This window comes from Falco rusticolus, chromosome 4, assembly GCF_015220075.1.
Source record: "Falco rusticolus isolate bFalRus1 chromosome 4, bFalRus1.pri, whole genome shotgun sequence".
Lineage (NCBI taxonomy): Eukaryota > Metazoa > Chordata > Aves > Falconiformes > Falconidae > Falco > Falco rusticolus.
In genome coordinates, this window is record NC_051190.1 from 89,055,495 (window position 1) to 89,072,028 (window position 16,534).

The window sequence follows — 16,534 nt, forward strand, 5'->3', positions numbered from 1 at the left end:
ACACACACACACTTTCCCGCCAAAATGTATTCTCATGCTGTAAAGACAGGGTCCATCTATAAGGCCCTAGTTCGCCTATTTTTGAGATTGAGAGCACTTTGTTGGAGGCTGACATGAAGGCACTGGAAGCACCTGAGTATTACAGTGTTTCTGACTTTCTTACATCACAATCTTGATTTTTCATAGCCCTATGGTCATTTTAACAAATTTCGCTTCTCTCAAAATATATTAAAACAAAGCCTTAAACATATATATTCTAAATATACCTTCAAATTTTGCGCTATTCAGGAAAGAGATAATGCAGCAAAAGGGTACAGAATGTTCTCCCTACGACAGGCTTAAATACATATTTAATCAAAACTAGCTCTCCCAAACAGGCAGCTTTCACTAAGACTGAACTTGCTTTATTATGCTTTAACTGTGGGAGGTATTTTAAATGTTTTCTTCAGCAAGACAGAATAAGACAAGGGAAGCAGCCTTTTAGAAATAATCACTAGTAAAATGCTATGAAGTGCTGTGTTATCACAAAAGTTGTAAAAGCAAATCCTAGAGTAGCTTAGACATTTCAGCTTGCTGATATAAAACAGTTAGGACTTCTGGGATAAGAGCTCAACCTTTGAAACACAGTACTCGTTCTCATTCTACATTTCCACAAAATTGTGGCTATTCATGATGATGTCTGTAACTCCATTTTCATTCTTCAATCAAATGAGCAAGGCAGCTCCTTGCAATCTGAGGCTGGGGTAACTCCAACTTTTTGAGATGCAATACTGCAAGACAGAATTCAACCAGCTCGTAGGAGTGTACACTCTTCATCAAAACACCCAGCAAAAGCAATATAGTATGACACAGCATTGGCACAAAATGCTACATGTAATTGGGACATTTTGCCTGCTAGCCAATTACAGCCACTGTTGATGCTCCCAGTACCCTTCAAGATGTTGCTGTTGCCTTTAGCTGTAACAGTGGATGCAAAAGCAATGTGTCTGGCGTAAAAGCTGAGAGCATCATGTATAGTAAGGGTAAACAACTTTCTATACCAGTAACTCTCAAATAAAGGAGTGGTATATTCTTGTAAGCTACTTGACTCCCATTTCAGAGATGCATGTGGCATAAGCTATATGATGTGGCCAGAAGAGCATTCCAAGAAGTAGCAGTGCTGGATGCATCATTCCCAGGTTCTTTGCCCCCATTTTAAAAGGATGACAAATGCCTTTCTACCTCTTTTCAAAAATTAAGCTACATGGCAAGTCTGTGTGACATCTCCTGTATCTATACAGGAAGGATCAGAGCTAGCCAGAGAACAGCTGGACCAGTAAAGAAGTCCTCCCCAAAATCACCCAGAACAGGACAGGGCATGGGAGTTAAAAACAAACAAAAAAAACCCAGCTCTCATAAAACATCTTAAGATTTTCCAGTGGAAAGTTCACATCTGTCATGAAAACTTAACTTATCCATATTTTGGTGGCGAATAAAGAAAAGCAGAAATTGTTTTGTTTCCTTCCCTCACTATCATCATCTTATCCTCTTTTCCCCTTGCCAACAGATTTATTTTTAAAAGAAAATCAGCAAGGAAACAAACAAACCTTGGAGTTGTACATGTACCAGCTGGGTCTTGCACAACACTGTCAGTTATCTGAAACAGTAAGTCCAAATGAGTGTTCTTATCTAAAAACACTAGCATACTTTAAAGTACTTTTTCATTTTTTGAAAGCTCCAGCAAATTAACTATCAAATACACAACACTCCAGCACAGCACTTCTGCTACTTAAACAACGCAAGGTTTATGCCCATAAAAAGCAATTTCAAGTCCTCACAACCCTCAAAGCCTTACAGTTCTGGTTGAATCCGAAGGTTTATTCATTGCACAGTTCACTACAATGTTATATCTAACAGAGGGCAGAATATTCTGCAGACAGGAGGATCTCCAACATACTGCTTCTGGTTACAATTAGGAAAAATCAGACTACCCCTTTGGGCTGTCAGTTACAGAACTCATACAGTAATCCCTCGGATTTTTGTTCTAGCCCGATGCATGCATGGTAATGTAACATGCTAAACACTGCTTACAAAGAAAAAAAATCCCCAAATTCTTCAGCCTCATTCAGTGTGTTCAGATGTATGGATTCCCACAAAAATGGGTCAACCACAGAGGTTCGATCACATAGTTGTCTCCTGGAAATAATATGATAAGTTTTAAGTCCTTGATTCCCTCTGCCCAAAATCTGAGAGGGTTAAGGAGAACCCATACTGAAATTATAAATAATAATTAAAAAAAAACAAACCCACACACAAACAACAACACAAAAAACCCACCACCAAATCAAAACCAAACTCACATGAACCCATTTGAGCAGCAAAGTCACCACTATTTGGTTCACTGCTGGTCATGCTAGTTTTAATCCACACTTTCCACAGTGCCATATTAACTAAGGTGTAAAAGGTGACAGTGTTTTGCTGATCTCAGAGCAAATCTTTTCCAGGTTTCTCAATGATTTTTAAAACTAAAAGAGCTTTACTTCAAAATCACTTAAAAATAACAATGAAATGATTGGCAAACCTCAGGCATTCAGGCAAAAAGCTTGTGGTATTCTGTTTGTGTCTCTTCCCCCCAAAACTGACTTTGTTTTTCTGAGAAAGCGTGACATGTTATCTGTAGAGCCTGAAATGCAACTGAGTGTTAAGTACAAAACAAGGGTAGAAAGTTCAAGAGAAACACTGTGTTTAAACTGCCACTACCGAAGTAGCAGCCAGCTCTTTAAAAAGTAATACACATTTTGACATCTTGCAAGTCTGGCTCCTGTTCTAATTTTGTGCTGTTTCAAACATTCAGAGGAATTCTTTCCACCCTTTTGAATATGCATGCTGAATTCCCTCAGTAGCAAGCCGATGCAGCCTGCAAATCGGGAAAACAAGAATTATCACCCTCAAAAGAGAGGTGATACTAGCAACAGCTTGAGAAACGGTAATATCCATGATATAGTTGCTTCCCTTTCCAAACTGACCAAGTGTAACTGAACATACTGGGCCAACCTTCACACCCATTTCAGTGCAGTAACAGCACCAGCAGTCCAGAGCAGACATTAGCAGGAACACAGTAACCTTGGAAACCACAGCGAATACTTTATTTGAAGAGAAAGTGCCTCATCACCACTCTGAAGAGTCCAGCCCACTGCTTACTCGCTTCTGCTCTCAGTCTCTTCCCGGTTCACCTTCCTAATGGAACTGGTAATCTAACAAGATCAACTAGTGTGCATTTATATTATATTCAGGATGGCTGGGTGTTGGGTGTTTTTCCCCCCAGTCCTCTTGCCTGGGGCTACAAGTCAAAATTCTTTCTGACAGCGCCACTGGAAGCCTGGAGAGGTGCTCCTTTACATACTTTTACTCCATAGCCCTGAACAGTAGGCACTGTCCCACGGTCGAGACACAAGATGCACTGCACACCGAGTGAGAAGTCACCACCCTCCTGCTCACACAACTCCAGCGCAACACACAGGAGCCAGACGGGAAGAACTTGTAAACAGAAAGCCTTCTCTCATACCCTTCTTAAACAAAAACAAATCAAAGAAAGCGAAGTCTGCACATATGAGTTTAAGATTTAAACTAAACTCCTGATACAGGAGGCATAAAAGTAAAAACAGGAGCAGAGAGGAAAATGTGTAAAACAAAATCAGGTTCAGTATTCTTAAAAGAGGACTAATAAAATACTTGGGGGGGGGGGGAGTTTTGTGGTTTTTTTTTTCATCTGGACATTATTTACACAAGTAGGAAAACATGAAACTAATCCACAATTACCAATTAAACACAGGTTTGGTTATTGTATGACCAACAAGAACGCACTGTCCGTAACTCAATTCTGAACAGTTAATTGAGCTGTTCAAAAGATGGACCAGGGTGCACTGATGTTAAATTCAGTTAAAGGTGAATTTCTTACAAACCTCAGGGGACGTCCCAGTTACAATGAATTCCAGTGCATCCATCAGACTTCTGCTTACAGACAGGCCAGATTTGAGGGGGGGGGCAGGGGAGAGGTACCTCACGTAGTTGCCTTGTTTGCATGTGTGTGCATGTTACAAAGACAAACACATATGAGAGAGGGAACATGAGCATGTGTATCTGTCAGCCACTTGGTGGGAACTACTACATTTGACAGCATTTCAGGAGTCCAAACTACATTTCAGGATGGTAAATGAAGCCACAGTCCATGTGACTTGCCTTGCAGCTCTTGGCAAGGATGATACACTGCGTGCCACCGCTTTCCCTCAACCTTACACAAAAGGCAGAAGGATCTTTCCTTCTTGCTCCAGAAAACACACAAGGAAAATTGTCGTAGGGCAGTGCACCGTATACTTCTCTCCCAAGTACCCATCCCACTGATTCTCTCAGCAGGGTAAAGCATGTGCCCTGGTGGCCCCCCAGAGCCCGAGTCTAGCCCCCCAGCCCCAATGGGGCTGCCCCAAGCATGCACCAGGCTCCTTCGCAAACCACTCCAAAAAGTGACACAAGTCACTAGAGCCTTTTGAGAGCCAATACAGCTTGCGCTTTAAATGTCCAAACTGAAAATACCTGACCAAGATCAGGCAAAGTATACAAATATATATGGATAGGAAGTTCTTTATTTTCACAGTACAAGTCAGACATGCAACCCAGGACTAAAATGAACTATCACTCCTCGCTAATTTTGATTGCTGTGATTACTGTCATTCTCCCTTCTAAAGTGTTGGTAGTCACGGGTTTTACAGTCATTCAAGTTAAATTTTTTATATATTTCCATGCATTTTTCTGTAATCATGTTCATATTTTCTAGCCTGTTAAAGAGACTAAGAAAGAAAAAGATTAGGGTATCCAAGAGACTATGGGTCTGGGGGCAGCAGGGAGCCTTCCTTCAATCCTCTTCAATCAGCAGCAGCTTAAACAGCTTAAAGAAAGAACAGGGTCAAGGGAAGAATTACAGTCTCTCAAAATGCCTAGAAAAAAAGGCATTAGTAAAAACATACCCTTTAGGAAAAGTAGCAGGACAAGGTGTCACGTCTGAGTTTACACATAATTAAAACAATTCTGGTGGCTTTTTAAGTGACAAAATGCTAAAAACCATATATCTGTTACTTCTCTACAAAAAATAAAAGAATTTGAAAGTAATAAAGCATTTGATCTACCTTTACGAGCATTCTAGTGGCACACTACAGCTCAAAAAGTAAGTCTAAACAAGGATTTTGGACCATTAATATAAAATTCTGAAGTTCTGGTTAAATCTGCAGTCCACTGAGATTTAAGACAGCTTCTTGAAAGGTGAAGACGAAAGTATGCTGAATCAAACCAATATATACATAAATTAATCTTACTGGAACTGGAAAAAGCCACAGAAGCATCTGCCTAGGATACTGGTTTCTTCAAAACATCATTTCAGACTAGCAAAGAATCAAACATTATTATATAAAGAAAATGCCTTTTTGGCTTAAGCATAGTAAAAATATCTTCCAGGTTGAGTTAAGGACACATACAATGTTCACTAGGCAAAGGCATAAAGCAGGATCACACCTGATTCAGCAGAAGACCTCAGCAAATACTTAAGCTTTTTTGTAAGAGCTTGTAAGAGAATTTAAGCATTTGCTTCCAAACTTTATAAAATCAAGTCACTTTTCAAGAGGGAGAATTAGCATATAAGAAACAGGTCAAGAAAATACGGTCAAGCGGTTCGCCCTCCTGCTTTCAGCCTTCCCACAGGACAGGAGATAGAAACTGGTTTCCAAATTCCCAGACTTCAGAGCACAAAGTTTGGCTAGAGTCACAAGATGATGCTTTGCAATGCCCCAGCCCTACACCACATACGTAACTGACAGAGCAGAAGAGGAGGGAAAACAGTATCCCAGGGCAAAGAGCTAAGTGAAAGCCTTGTGGTGGGACAAACCAGCATTCCTACAGCACACACAGACACACATACCCCGAAACAAAGGGGACAAGTTCCCAGAGCAAAATGCAAAGCAAAGCCCTGGGGCATTAGACATGCTGTAGTTTCAGAAACCTCAGGGAACACTACTTAGATATGTACATCTGAACAAATAGCCACACAGAAACATTTCCAAGTTAAACACACACGGGGTGAGGCCATACAAGATAGTAATTACCTAAATGAACTGGGATTGGTACAGGAAAACAAAATTCTTTCAGAATTCATTCTTAGGATGTTTTTCAGAGTGAAAACAAAAGTGTTCCCTTTAAAGAGTGTTTTAAAATACAGTACATACAGGAATAGCAAACGCTTTCCTCTGGAGTGGTTTCCTGTCCCCATCACCACTTTAAATTAAAAAAGCATGGATGACTAAAGAAAAAAATAAATATTTACAGTAAATTGAGACACTTTTATATGCTGGTACAACATAACAATTTGAAAGTTTGGCTTTAGTTCTAAATAAGCGTGCTGCAAAACCAAGCATATTACAATAGCTTAATATATGGAAGGTCAATGACAAGTCTGTGAGGGCTTCCCATGGTCACAAGAGGCATCACTATGGTCCAGCAAGTTACCACCACCCCAGTACCACTCAAGCAGGGCAGCATTTTTAGGCTCTTTCTCTATCAACATGCCGAAAAGTATGGTTCATCAGGCCTTCTTGATGAGCACACATATATGTCAGCAGGATACCAGCTCACTATGAGTATGTACAGCCAGAATACTGGAAAAGTCACATTACAGATACAACCACGTGTCTTTTATTTGCACGCAGCAAGTTTCTGAGGCCAGAGCACCAGAGCTGTCCCAGCTCAGCACAGCCCACGCACAGCACACTGATGGGCGCAAAAGAGACACATCAAGCAGCTCGCTGGCAAAGCAGCTGCCCCCAGAGGCTGCACCAACACCAAATGCTTCGCCAGTGCCCAGCGCACACCAAGATCCCTGGTGTCGCACTGGCAGGGATGCAGCAGACCATTTCATGAATAGGTTATGAGAGTTCACAGAGGCTACGAGAGTTTAGGGGTGTCTTTCAGAGCAGACTGACCAACCAGCCCCTTTATGGCACAGCCCGCGTAGAGCTCTATTGCCCAGGTCACGATTAGATCACTTCAGTCCTGAGTAATCTCACTGCTTTTCATCTGATCAAACATGCCTGGGAGACTTGTTCACATATTCGTTGCTCTCTGCGTGAAATACTGCTTCCTGACATCTGTTCTGAATTTGCAGATTCTTAATTTCTATTAATTCATCCCTGTAGCCACACACCTGCCCTCCCCTCCAGGGCTAAATTGCAAACAGTAACCTGACAGAGATGGATATATCTCTTCAGGTCTTACACCCTAACATACACTATGTTCACTTTTTTGTTTGTTTTTCTTTCCACAGACAATTCCAAGACAGCTGAGTTTGAGCTTTTGGTGCTTTTATTTTTTGGGTAACTTTCTTTACAGCTCATCCAGTTTTCACACTGGTATCCATCCACACTGTCTAGTGGATTTATGCTATATAATCTCAAACGTTACAGTCTTTCTGCAACTGATATAATGGCACCAAACACAACAGCCTAAATTGGTGCAAGCTAATCTCTGCTCCTTTTCTTTTGTAACTTCAGATTTTCTTCCAGTTGTGCCCTAGGTTTTGAAACATTACTACAATGCTTGCCTGCATTTCTGATTTTGTACCTGCTGTTATGTCAGGGGCAACTGGAACACCCCCACAGAACTGATTCAGGGTTCCAAATGTGAGTCTTCCTCCATTTGTACCTTCTGATCAAATTCAGAGTCCACTTTACTTCCAGGTCTGCATAAACTTTACGATCACGTGTGATTTATATAACAAGAAATTGTTGGTTTTCAGTTGCAAGCATACTAGTGGTAATGGCTTAACAAACTCCTGAAAACCTGCATTGTAGCACTGCCAGAGTAAGGCCTGAGCTGTGGTTTTTACCTAAACATATTTATGACATTATCTATTTTGGTATGGGGCTTTACGGCTAGACTTGCATCTAATAATGCTTTTATGAACACTCATGACCCCAGTAGTCTTTCAAGTAATGCCTGACCGTGCTGGTGCATTATTCTTTTCCAAAATGACTACAGGATCTCAAGTGCAACGATCTTTGTTCTCATGCACACTCTTTTCACGTGACTGTCAGCTGACTAACTGCTGACACAGTTTGCCTTGGGGGATCTTTAACTAATGCAAAAAGTTACTCCCCATAAGCTGTGGACAGGGTAGTTTGATATCAAACACAGGGAGCAATACTTGTCTTGAAGGTAAAATACATTTCAGGGAGAAGAGGTAAATTGCGAATCAGCTGGAGTCCATGAAACTCTTTCCACATGTGAATCTGAATTCAGTGCATACGATTATGGGTTCGGGTATCCTCAAGGTTGCCTGCAACATCCTTAGGTGGTCTTATTATATTCTCAGTCCATCTTAAAAACTACTAGAAACATTCCTGCTTTAAACTAGTAACCAAATGAAAATACAGAGGCTGTTTTAAGCAATAAAGGCAAAATTCAGATCTGAATCAAGATGAATGATGTAACAAGATTATACGCAACATTGCTGTAAGCCTCATATAAGTAGCCAGAAAAGACTCTCAGAGAAATTCTGAGTTTAAGCTACTTGATGGCTTACTACTCTGAAAATCAGAAAAAAATCCCTTGTAATAAATAATTGATTATTAAATTTGGTGTTGTTCCCATACCTTATTTTCCCGTCTTCTATAATACATGCTAGTAATTTCTTCTCAATTATTTTAAAACCATAAAATATACCAGTGCCTTGATGACAGTTATGCTACTATATACTTTTGGCACTCCATATATTAGTCTTTTCAACACTCAACAACCAAATGCCAGAGAGCATGAATAGTTGAAATATAGTTTCTCAGTTTTAACATAAGGCACACGTATGAAATTATTTGCCTCCAAAGCAAGTTTAAATAATTTCTTACCACAGTCTCCAGCATCATTTACATACCATCACTTCTGGAAACTCTAGATCTACGTAGCACCTACCCAAGCAAATCTACAAGCTACCAACTTTATCAACAAACCAGATTCTTCCCCATAGAAGTTGGTAGAATTCCATACCACAAGTGCTATTTGGAACACAATCAATTACATCCTCTGGTCTAAGAAAAAGTACTTCTGTCTACTGAACTGTTTCCCTTCTACTTCTAGACCACCATTATATAGTATTACAAATAATTTTTGAGTGTATATAGTTGATGAAAACCTTCAAAAGGTATTACCTTACTTGGAAACTTAATTACCACTGCATGTACTTTATTATCTTATTTAATGAAAAAATGAAATTCCACAATTATACAGCATACCACATACACAGGGATTTTCACATGTGCAAGTACCATTTTCACTCAAAATGGGCGATGCTCAGCCAACTGACACTTGGATTTACTAGAATTTCCCCAAATGACCTGACAAAACTCCAAGTCCTTCACCAAGCAGAGATTCTCCTCTTGAATTTAGTTCTATTTCTTGGAAGCACTGAAACAAACAAACCCTTGCACAAGGCCAAACATCAAGTCAACAATACAGTTAGGAGGACTAGATCTGTGGTCTCCAGAAGCTCAGTGCTCTAGCTATAAAAAATAGTGCTGTCTTCACAGATAGCGAGTACTAATCTAAAGTTTTAGTTAAAAGCAAGGAATATTATTGCATACAGGTGGCTCTGGTAAAACAAAGCCCTCTGAGGCTCCTAGATTTAGGAGCCTCATCACTCTGCGAACATCTTTGATTTACACAAATCGAGGGATGGGAAAATTTGAAGCTGTGTGAGACCATGGAGGTACTGATCTCACCAGGGACCCAGAGAATTTAGAAACTAACAAAAATCTAGCAGTGAAACTGAACTGGATAGAAACTATCTGCAGTAGACACTGAAGATAAATTAATAATATATTTATAGTTTTCATAATCCAGTGCCAAAAGTTTCCCTTTAAATCTCAGTTGCTATAAATATTTTTAGATATGTGTGTGTATACGTATATACACCTTATTCACTCAGATACATTTTTTTCTTTTCTGTAGAACTGTGTCATTTGTCTTTTACCCACTTAACCATCTGTTTTCAACTTTAAATAGGTCCTCCTGCGGGAGAAATGAAAAATTCAACCACTAGTGCAGATGTTTTGACTTGCATAGGGACCCATTTTTTTTTATTAATAGCAAGAAAAATAACCCAGAAAAAAATATTTTTTTAACAGCTAGGCATCTGATTTAAGAATCATCTTACTCTTAATTAGTTGATACACTAGTCTCAACTTCAACTACATGTGGATCAACAGCAAGAGAGGAAAATAGATATGCTTACCTTTTCTTCACATTTCCTGTGGCAGGCATACTTGCAAACTAAAACAAAAGCAAATAAAATATATGAGTAAAAGAGTGGGTGGATTCTCCCCTCCTTTTCTTTGGATCAGCTATCTACTAGAGATCTGGTCAAACTCAAGCTTGTATATATCAAAGTATTTACATACTTCAAAAACAAACAAACAAAAAAAACCCTAAGAAGACATGCATTTAGTTTTTACCCATTCCTGAAAGATTAATTACAGCAGTCTTATCAGATTTGTGCATTCCATCAGCTTATGATAACACATGTCTGGTTACATGGCTGATTATCTTGACACCTACCTACGTGCACTGGAAGTGTTACCACCCAAACAGCACAGAGAGTAAAATCAAACTGTTCCCAGCATAACCTGTGAATCTCAGTCGTACCAGCAGTTCCAGAGACCTAAGAAAAGCAGGGGGACTTCACGCCCACAAGAGACCATGACTGTTCAGACTATAATTTCTGACTACAGTCTACATGGTGTTGGAAAGATTACTTCCAAGAAGTAAGCACTTTCTTTTAAATTCCTGCTGACCTACGAGCAGGAAGGGATGAATTGTACCAGCAAGTTTAGATTCAGCAAACAGCAATTAAAAAGTGGCCAGATGAGCAGCGATGTCACTATCACATAACAGCATTAATAGCTACACTCCGACACAGGCCGGGCTTAATAGATTTTTCCATTTATATGCACTTTCTTCTTTACTCTGAAATGTGCTTTATTTCCATGCAATGTCTATCCTTTGGGTTACTTTCAGCCAAATTGCATTTAAAATTTAATTTTAAACATATAAATATATATTTTTTAAAAATTAAGTTTCAGGAAAAATTTACTTATTCCATCTCCAACATCAGTAAGCTGCAGAATACCACAGAGGTTTAACTCAAAGATTAACTAGGGCCTAACCTTAAGACCACTGAAGCTGAAAGCCATGCTCATTTCTCGGCACTTCTACCAAGAGAAAGATACTCTACAGCCCGATCCAGCAGGAAAGATACAACTCCCCAGATGTGAGGTCAGTAAATACATGACCACGCCCATTTCAGATTCAAGCGCATCAACTGCTGAATGAAAAAAAACCCGTGCTCCCGTCACTTCTCAGGGGAAAAAAGAAAGCAAGGCTTAGTGACCCATTTTCTTTGGCAATCTTGTAAGTACTACCTTCACTTGTTTTCCCCAGGTATAAGTTAGGAATGAGTTCTTTGTTCATAGTTCTTCACAGGATCAAGATTCTTTTTTCTAAGAAGTTATTAGTGTCCACACAAATACCCTGCTCTATCAGCACTGACAACAATCAATAACCACATACCACTTACAGACACTATCAATCTTAAAGCAAATGGAAGATGGCTTTTAATCCATGAGGAAAATTCATTTGCTTGCAATACAGCATGGGGGATGCCTAAATTCATTAAGTAATTCCATGCACCGAAACCGTGTATTTAGCAGAATCCATATTTTAAATCAGCATAATTAGCTTTGACTTTGCAAAAGCCTAACAGATGCTCTAAAAATATGCGTGCATACGATCTGCTTACTCTATAACCTACTTTGAGCTCTCCTGCAAAATGGTTAAAATAAAAAAAAGAACTAAAAAAGACTATTAAAAAAAAAAAAGAAAGAGAAAGACACACAATCATAAAAAGTAAAGGTTAAAACAGTAAACCTGTCAGGCAGCCCTGGTATTACAGACAAGGTTCTCATCTTCTTTACTGACACTTAAGCCTAGATTTCTGGGAGGCAACATGAAATACAAGCCAAAAAGAGACTTCATTCCATAACAACCTCCATGATTTTGCTACTGGCTCATGCAAAATCAAATCACAAATGTCACCGATACACAAAATCCTTATTAGAGACATAGGTAACAGTAAACGCAGCCATTGTGTTTTCCCAGTTTCCATGTCATGAAAAGCCAGTTTACTGCTCTTGTGTAACACAACAGTGCTGTCTTTGCTGGGAAGAGACCTCTGGAGTCAGGTGTGAGTTTAGCCTGGATAGCATCGAGACCAATGCTGCAGCATCCCATTCAAACTCGTACGCAACACAGAAATAAGGTGCACAAACTCCATACATCACTAAAGGCAGAACACTTCATGGACAAAGCTCTGCTGTATTTGTCAGACTCAAAGGAAACAAAGACTAAAGCCTCAAGAGGTAATTAGTCACATACGCATCAGGCAAAGCTCTCTGACTGAAAACAAACCATGTGCTTTTGCAGGTATTTAAATCTATAACATTCTGAGGATACAGTTGGTGATTCATCCATAAAGACAGCTTAGCTCCTCCTCAGCATCCAGAAATACCCTATTCATACCTAAATCCACCACTTTCATGGATTAGACTGAGTTAAGTCATTACCTTCTCTCCCTCACTGTCTAATAAAGCTGATTATAATAAAACTGGATAGAAATAAGCGCTCTGAAATGAGATCACTGGCTCTCCAGATGCTGGGAGCAAACAAAGCATCCCTTTGTAGTCAGGGGCAGAGAGGGGATTCTGCCCCGTCCCTCCTGGGTGAACGCTGAAGTGCTGACTGCACACATTATTCCCAAGAGGCACGGCCCAGCACGGGAACAGATCCCCAAGCAGAACAGACCAAAACACCAAGTCACTTCTCTTGGCAGGGCAGAGTTGCACTAGTCGAGCAAACCTCTGCCCAGAAAAACAAAACTGAGAATGGCTGAGCCCATTTTGACAGGTGGTTCTTGGCATTTACCAGGTGCTCAAGTGTTCAAAGCACTTCACACCACCTATGTATGTCCCACACAGGTACAGCAAGCATCACAAGTTTTCATTTGCTGGTAAGGTAACCTTTTTATGTATATAAGCACCTATTTCAGTATGTGTGTGTGTATAAACATTTACAAATTTATGTACACATGTGTACACATCTATATAATGCACATGTACACATGTATACACACTCTAAAAACCACAGGAGTCCCACTTGCAGTAAACATACAACCACCTGCTATAATAAACTGAGGAAAAAAAAGGCAAAAAAATAGAAAGGCTGTTAGCATAGAATGCTGCTTAGGAGTTAACAACTGATTGGAAGAAAGTATACCTTGGATCACTAACCTGCAGCCAATCTTCAATCTCTACATAATAATTACTACCAACGATTTTAACGCTAGTGTGGTGAAGTCATAAAAACATACTTAGAGGTTGTTTTTAAAATACAACAGAGTTAAGTCAGAGTATTTTAAAACTAATTTGTCCTTCTATTTTCTTGTCTTGTCTATTTCCTGCACCCTCCATCCAGAAGGGAGGGGGAAAAAAATAGAGAAAATATATATATACACACACACAATTGTCAGCATTTGAAAGAAAGGTGTCAAGATACCATGAATTAGGTATAAGGAAGAAAGCAGGCACATGCAGAAAGAGTGAATGGAGTAAGGGCTGTGCTGCAGCAGCTACAACTCTCCCAGCATGTGAGCACAGAAGGAGCGGAGATAAGCACTGCTGCCTTTCCAGGCACAACCTTTCACAATGAAATTCATACGGTTTTCTCCACTACAGCTGCTGACATCAGGAACAGTGAGAGATCCCTTCACCAACACCAGCAATTGAACTACTCGCGCACAGAGAAAAGTCAGTCTGCTTGGAATTTCATTCCTCAAAATTCATCTTGCCACAGCTAACGCTACTGCATCGCCAGACTATCCCACCCGGATTGCTGCACCTCTCAGCCCAAGGCGGGTTTTATCTCAGCCTAAGCATTTACAGTACTCACAAAGAGATGGATTACCTCAATCATTAGATTGCCAGAGAGGCTGAATCACGTCTCAGTGTGCCAGCTGTTTTTATGGGAAGCCTTGTATAGTCGAGAGAGACACTTTCAGAAAATTTCTAAGGCCAAAAGAGCTATATTACACCACAGTTGTGCAAACCGTGTCTTTTATAGCGCAACAAATATGCAATGCAAAAACACACAGCACAACTAAGCATACACACTGCACATCAGCTGTTGGAAAGTAACATGCAACTTACAGTTAAAAGACCTCAACAAGCAGCTTCCACCGAATGCCGGCATTCTTCAGGCAAAGCTTACAAGTGAAACAGCACTCAGCTCTTTTCCGGACTACAGCCCAAGCGTATTTGAATTTAAAAATGTGCCTGCAACACAGTCCGGAGGACTTAATCAATGTCACACTCAGCAAGGCTACTTCAGTTCTTCAACTGAACAGCTGAATGTCTGCATCCCACACATCAGCTCTCATCAAATACCAGACTTTCCAAATTTGTGTTTAAGGATTCTGGCATCAGTTCCAAGAACAACTGTCCCGAGCTGGCTGGTGATGAAATGGAGGCCAAGCCATATTTAGTCAATTTACTACACTTCAAAACAGTTCTTAAACAATAGCTCTGAAAAAACATGTTTTTAAAAGGGGAGAAAGAAGAAGAAAAAAAAACCAAACCCAGACATTTCTCTGCATCAAAATGAAGATGTGTTAACTTCTGCAAGTTAATAATACTGCTGCCAAGGTAAAGACAAACAGATAAGCATAGTGATCCATATTTTTCAGACATAGGCTCCCAAATTTTTATGACATGAAAAGTTCCGCTTCCTACATTCATGCGTGTAGGATGCTCTCTGAAAACCAGTAGCGATATATTTACAGAGTAAGAAAGTACTTCTGCAAACTAACCACAGAATGATTTATGGTTTACCAGGAAAAAAAGCTTAAGTTTTCCTCTGTGTGGTAAGGGCTACTCACCTTGTCACACCTTAGCGCTTAATGGACATACAGTATGGCTGTATATATTCCACACAAGCATTCTGTCAGACTGTATAGGCAGTGACTATTAAAACATGACTAGTCTATAAAGACAACCTCACATTTAACCACAGCTTTGATTCTCCATGGTGGGTTTTTGCATGTTTGTTTTTAAGCAACAATACGTATGGCAAGGGTACAAACAAGACAATGCAGAAATCCTCTTGGGGCAGAAACAGGCATATAAATAGAGAATCTAAAAGATATAACTTACTTTACTACCTTACTAATCTCTAAGAAAGATCACTTGCCCCAAAAGTATATACTATACAGCTCCTGATACTAATTTTTACCCTCCTGGTGACAAATAATAAATTAGGACCCCGAGCCACAGGCCTAACTGTTGGAAGGTGCTTGCTTTGCCCCAGCATCTCCAGCTCAGCTTCCCCAGACAGACACATGCTACTAAAGCTATTTTTTGACAGTCATGGAAGAGTCCATGATGATCCACAACAAAAATCTTAAACCAAGTATATAAAAAGACTTGTGTAATTAAGACTTTTGTTTTTTTAGTTCCCAATTTCAGCCTTCTCTCTGAATAGCAGGGGAAGGTGGGTGTCCACGTCACAGGAGGGATACAGCCCAGCTGTTTCAGTAGCCGGGATATTGATGCCACTACTGAGCAACGTCTCCCCCCCCCCCCCCGCAATAAATGCCTCGCACAGAACCCCAGGTCTGCCACTGGCTCTGAAGAAAAGGCATTTTTCCTTTTCTCATAAACCAAATCAAGATGTTTTAACAAATGCACTGCAACGCCACCACAACAGGCTCTTTTCCAGGCAGAGCTTGATACAGAAAGACACCCATAATATAATGTCCCCAAAGGAGAGAACTGTGCAACTTGCTGGCCATTTAGATTTTGACGAGGGATTGGTAACATCGTGATAAGATTATTACAAAAAACTCTCACCAACACACACAGACACACGCTTTTCTGCTGACCTGTTCCTACCAGCTCTGCAGCGATTCAACTCAAGATAAAGATCCAAAATGAAAGTGGTATGAAAAACAGACACATGGAAATTATTAACTGCAGCATTAAAAATAAGATGGTATGCAGTTTTGCACGGGGCAGAGATACCTTTGGGTGGGGGAAAGAGTCCTCTGGCTGGAAATATTGGGCTTCAGCTTCAAAAGTGAACACTTCTATTTTTAAGAAGTTAAGAGTCACATGCCAAAAATGTTGCAAGCCTAACAGCCCCGCTACAGCAACAACATCTGCTGGTGCATTTCCTGTGCCTCAAACATTTTCCTAGATTTTCTTTTGTTCTTTTTTCCGTATTCAGCCAACCATTGTCTCTTCATCTGAACACTGCTCCCAGCATTTCATGACAGGGACTGCAAACATTGTTTTTGAAGATGAAGGCTAAAAGACAGTTATGGGAAATTTATGCAAAGCTTCAGCATTTTTTAGTTGCGGTG

The 16,534-nt window shown here is 40.0% G+C and overlaps 1 protein-coding gene across 7 annotated transcripts in view; it reads right to left on the reverse strand.

Annotated features, from left to right (window-relative positions):
* TNS3 (tensin 3) overlaps positions 1 to 16,534 on the reverse strand; it is a 235,740-nt gene that overhangs the window by 144,602 nt on the left and 74,604 nt on the right. For 6 of the 7 annotated variants that reach the window (XM_037386083.1, XM_037386084.1, XM_037386080.1 and 3 more), the window contains one exon: positions 10,301 to 10,338. In XM_037386083.1, coding sequence (XP_037241980.1) covers positions 10,301 to 10,338 — 38 coding nt within the window. Of the gene's footprint in view, positions 1 to 10,300; positions 10,339 to 14,324; positions 14,461 to 16,534 lie in introns of those variants that run through there. The other variant, XM_037386085.1, reaches the window with a different exon arrangement.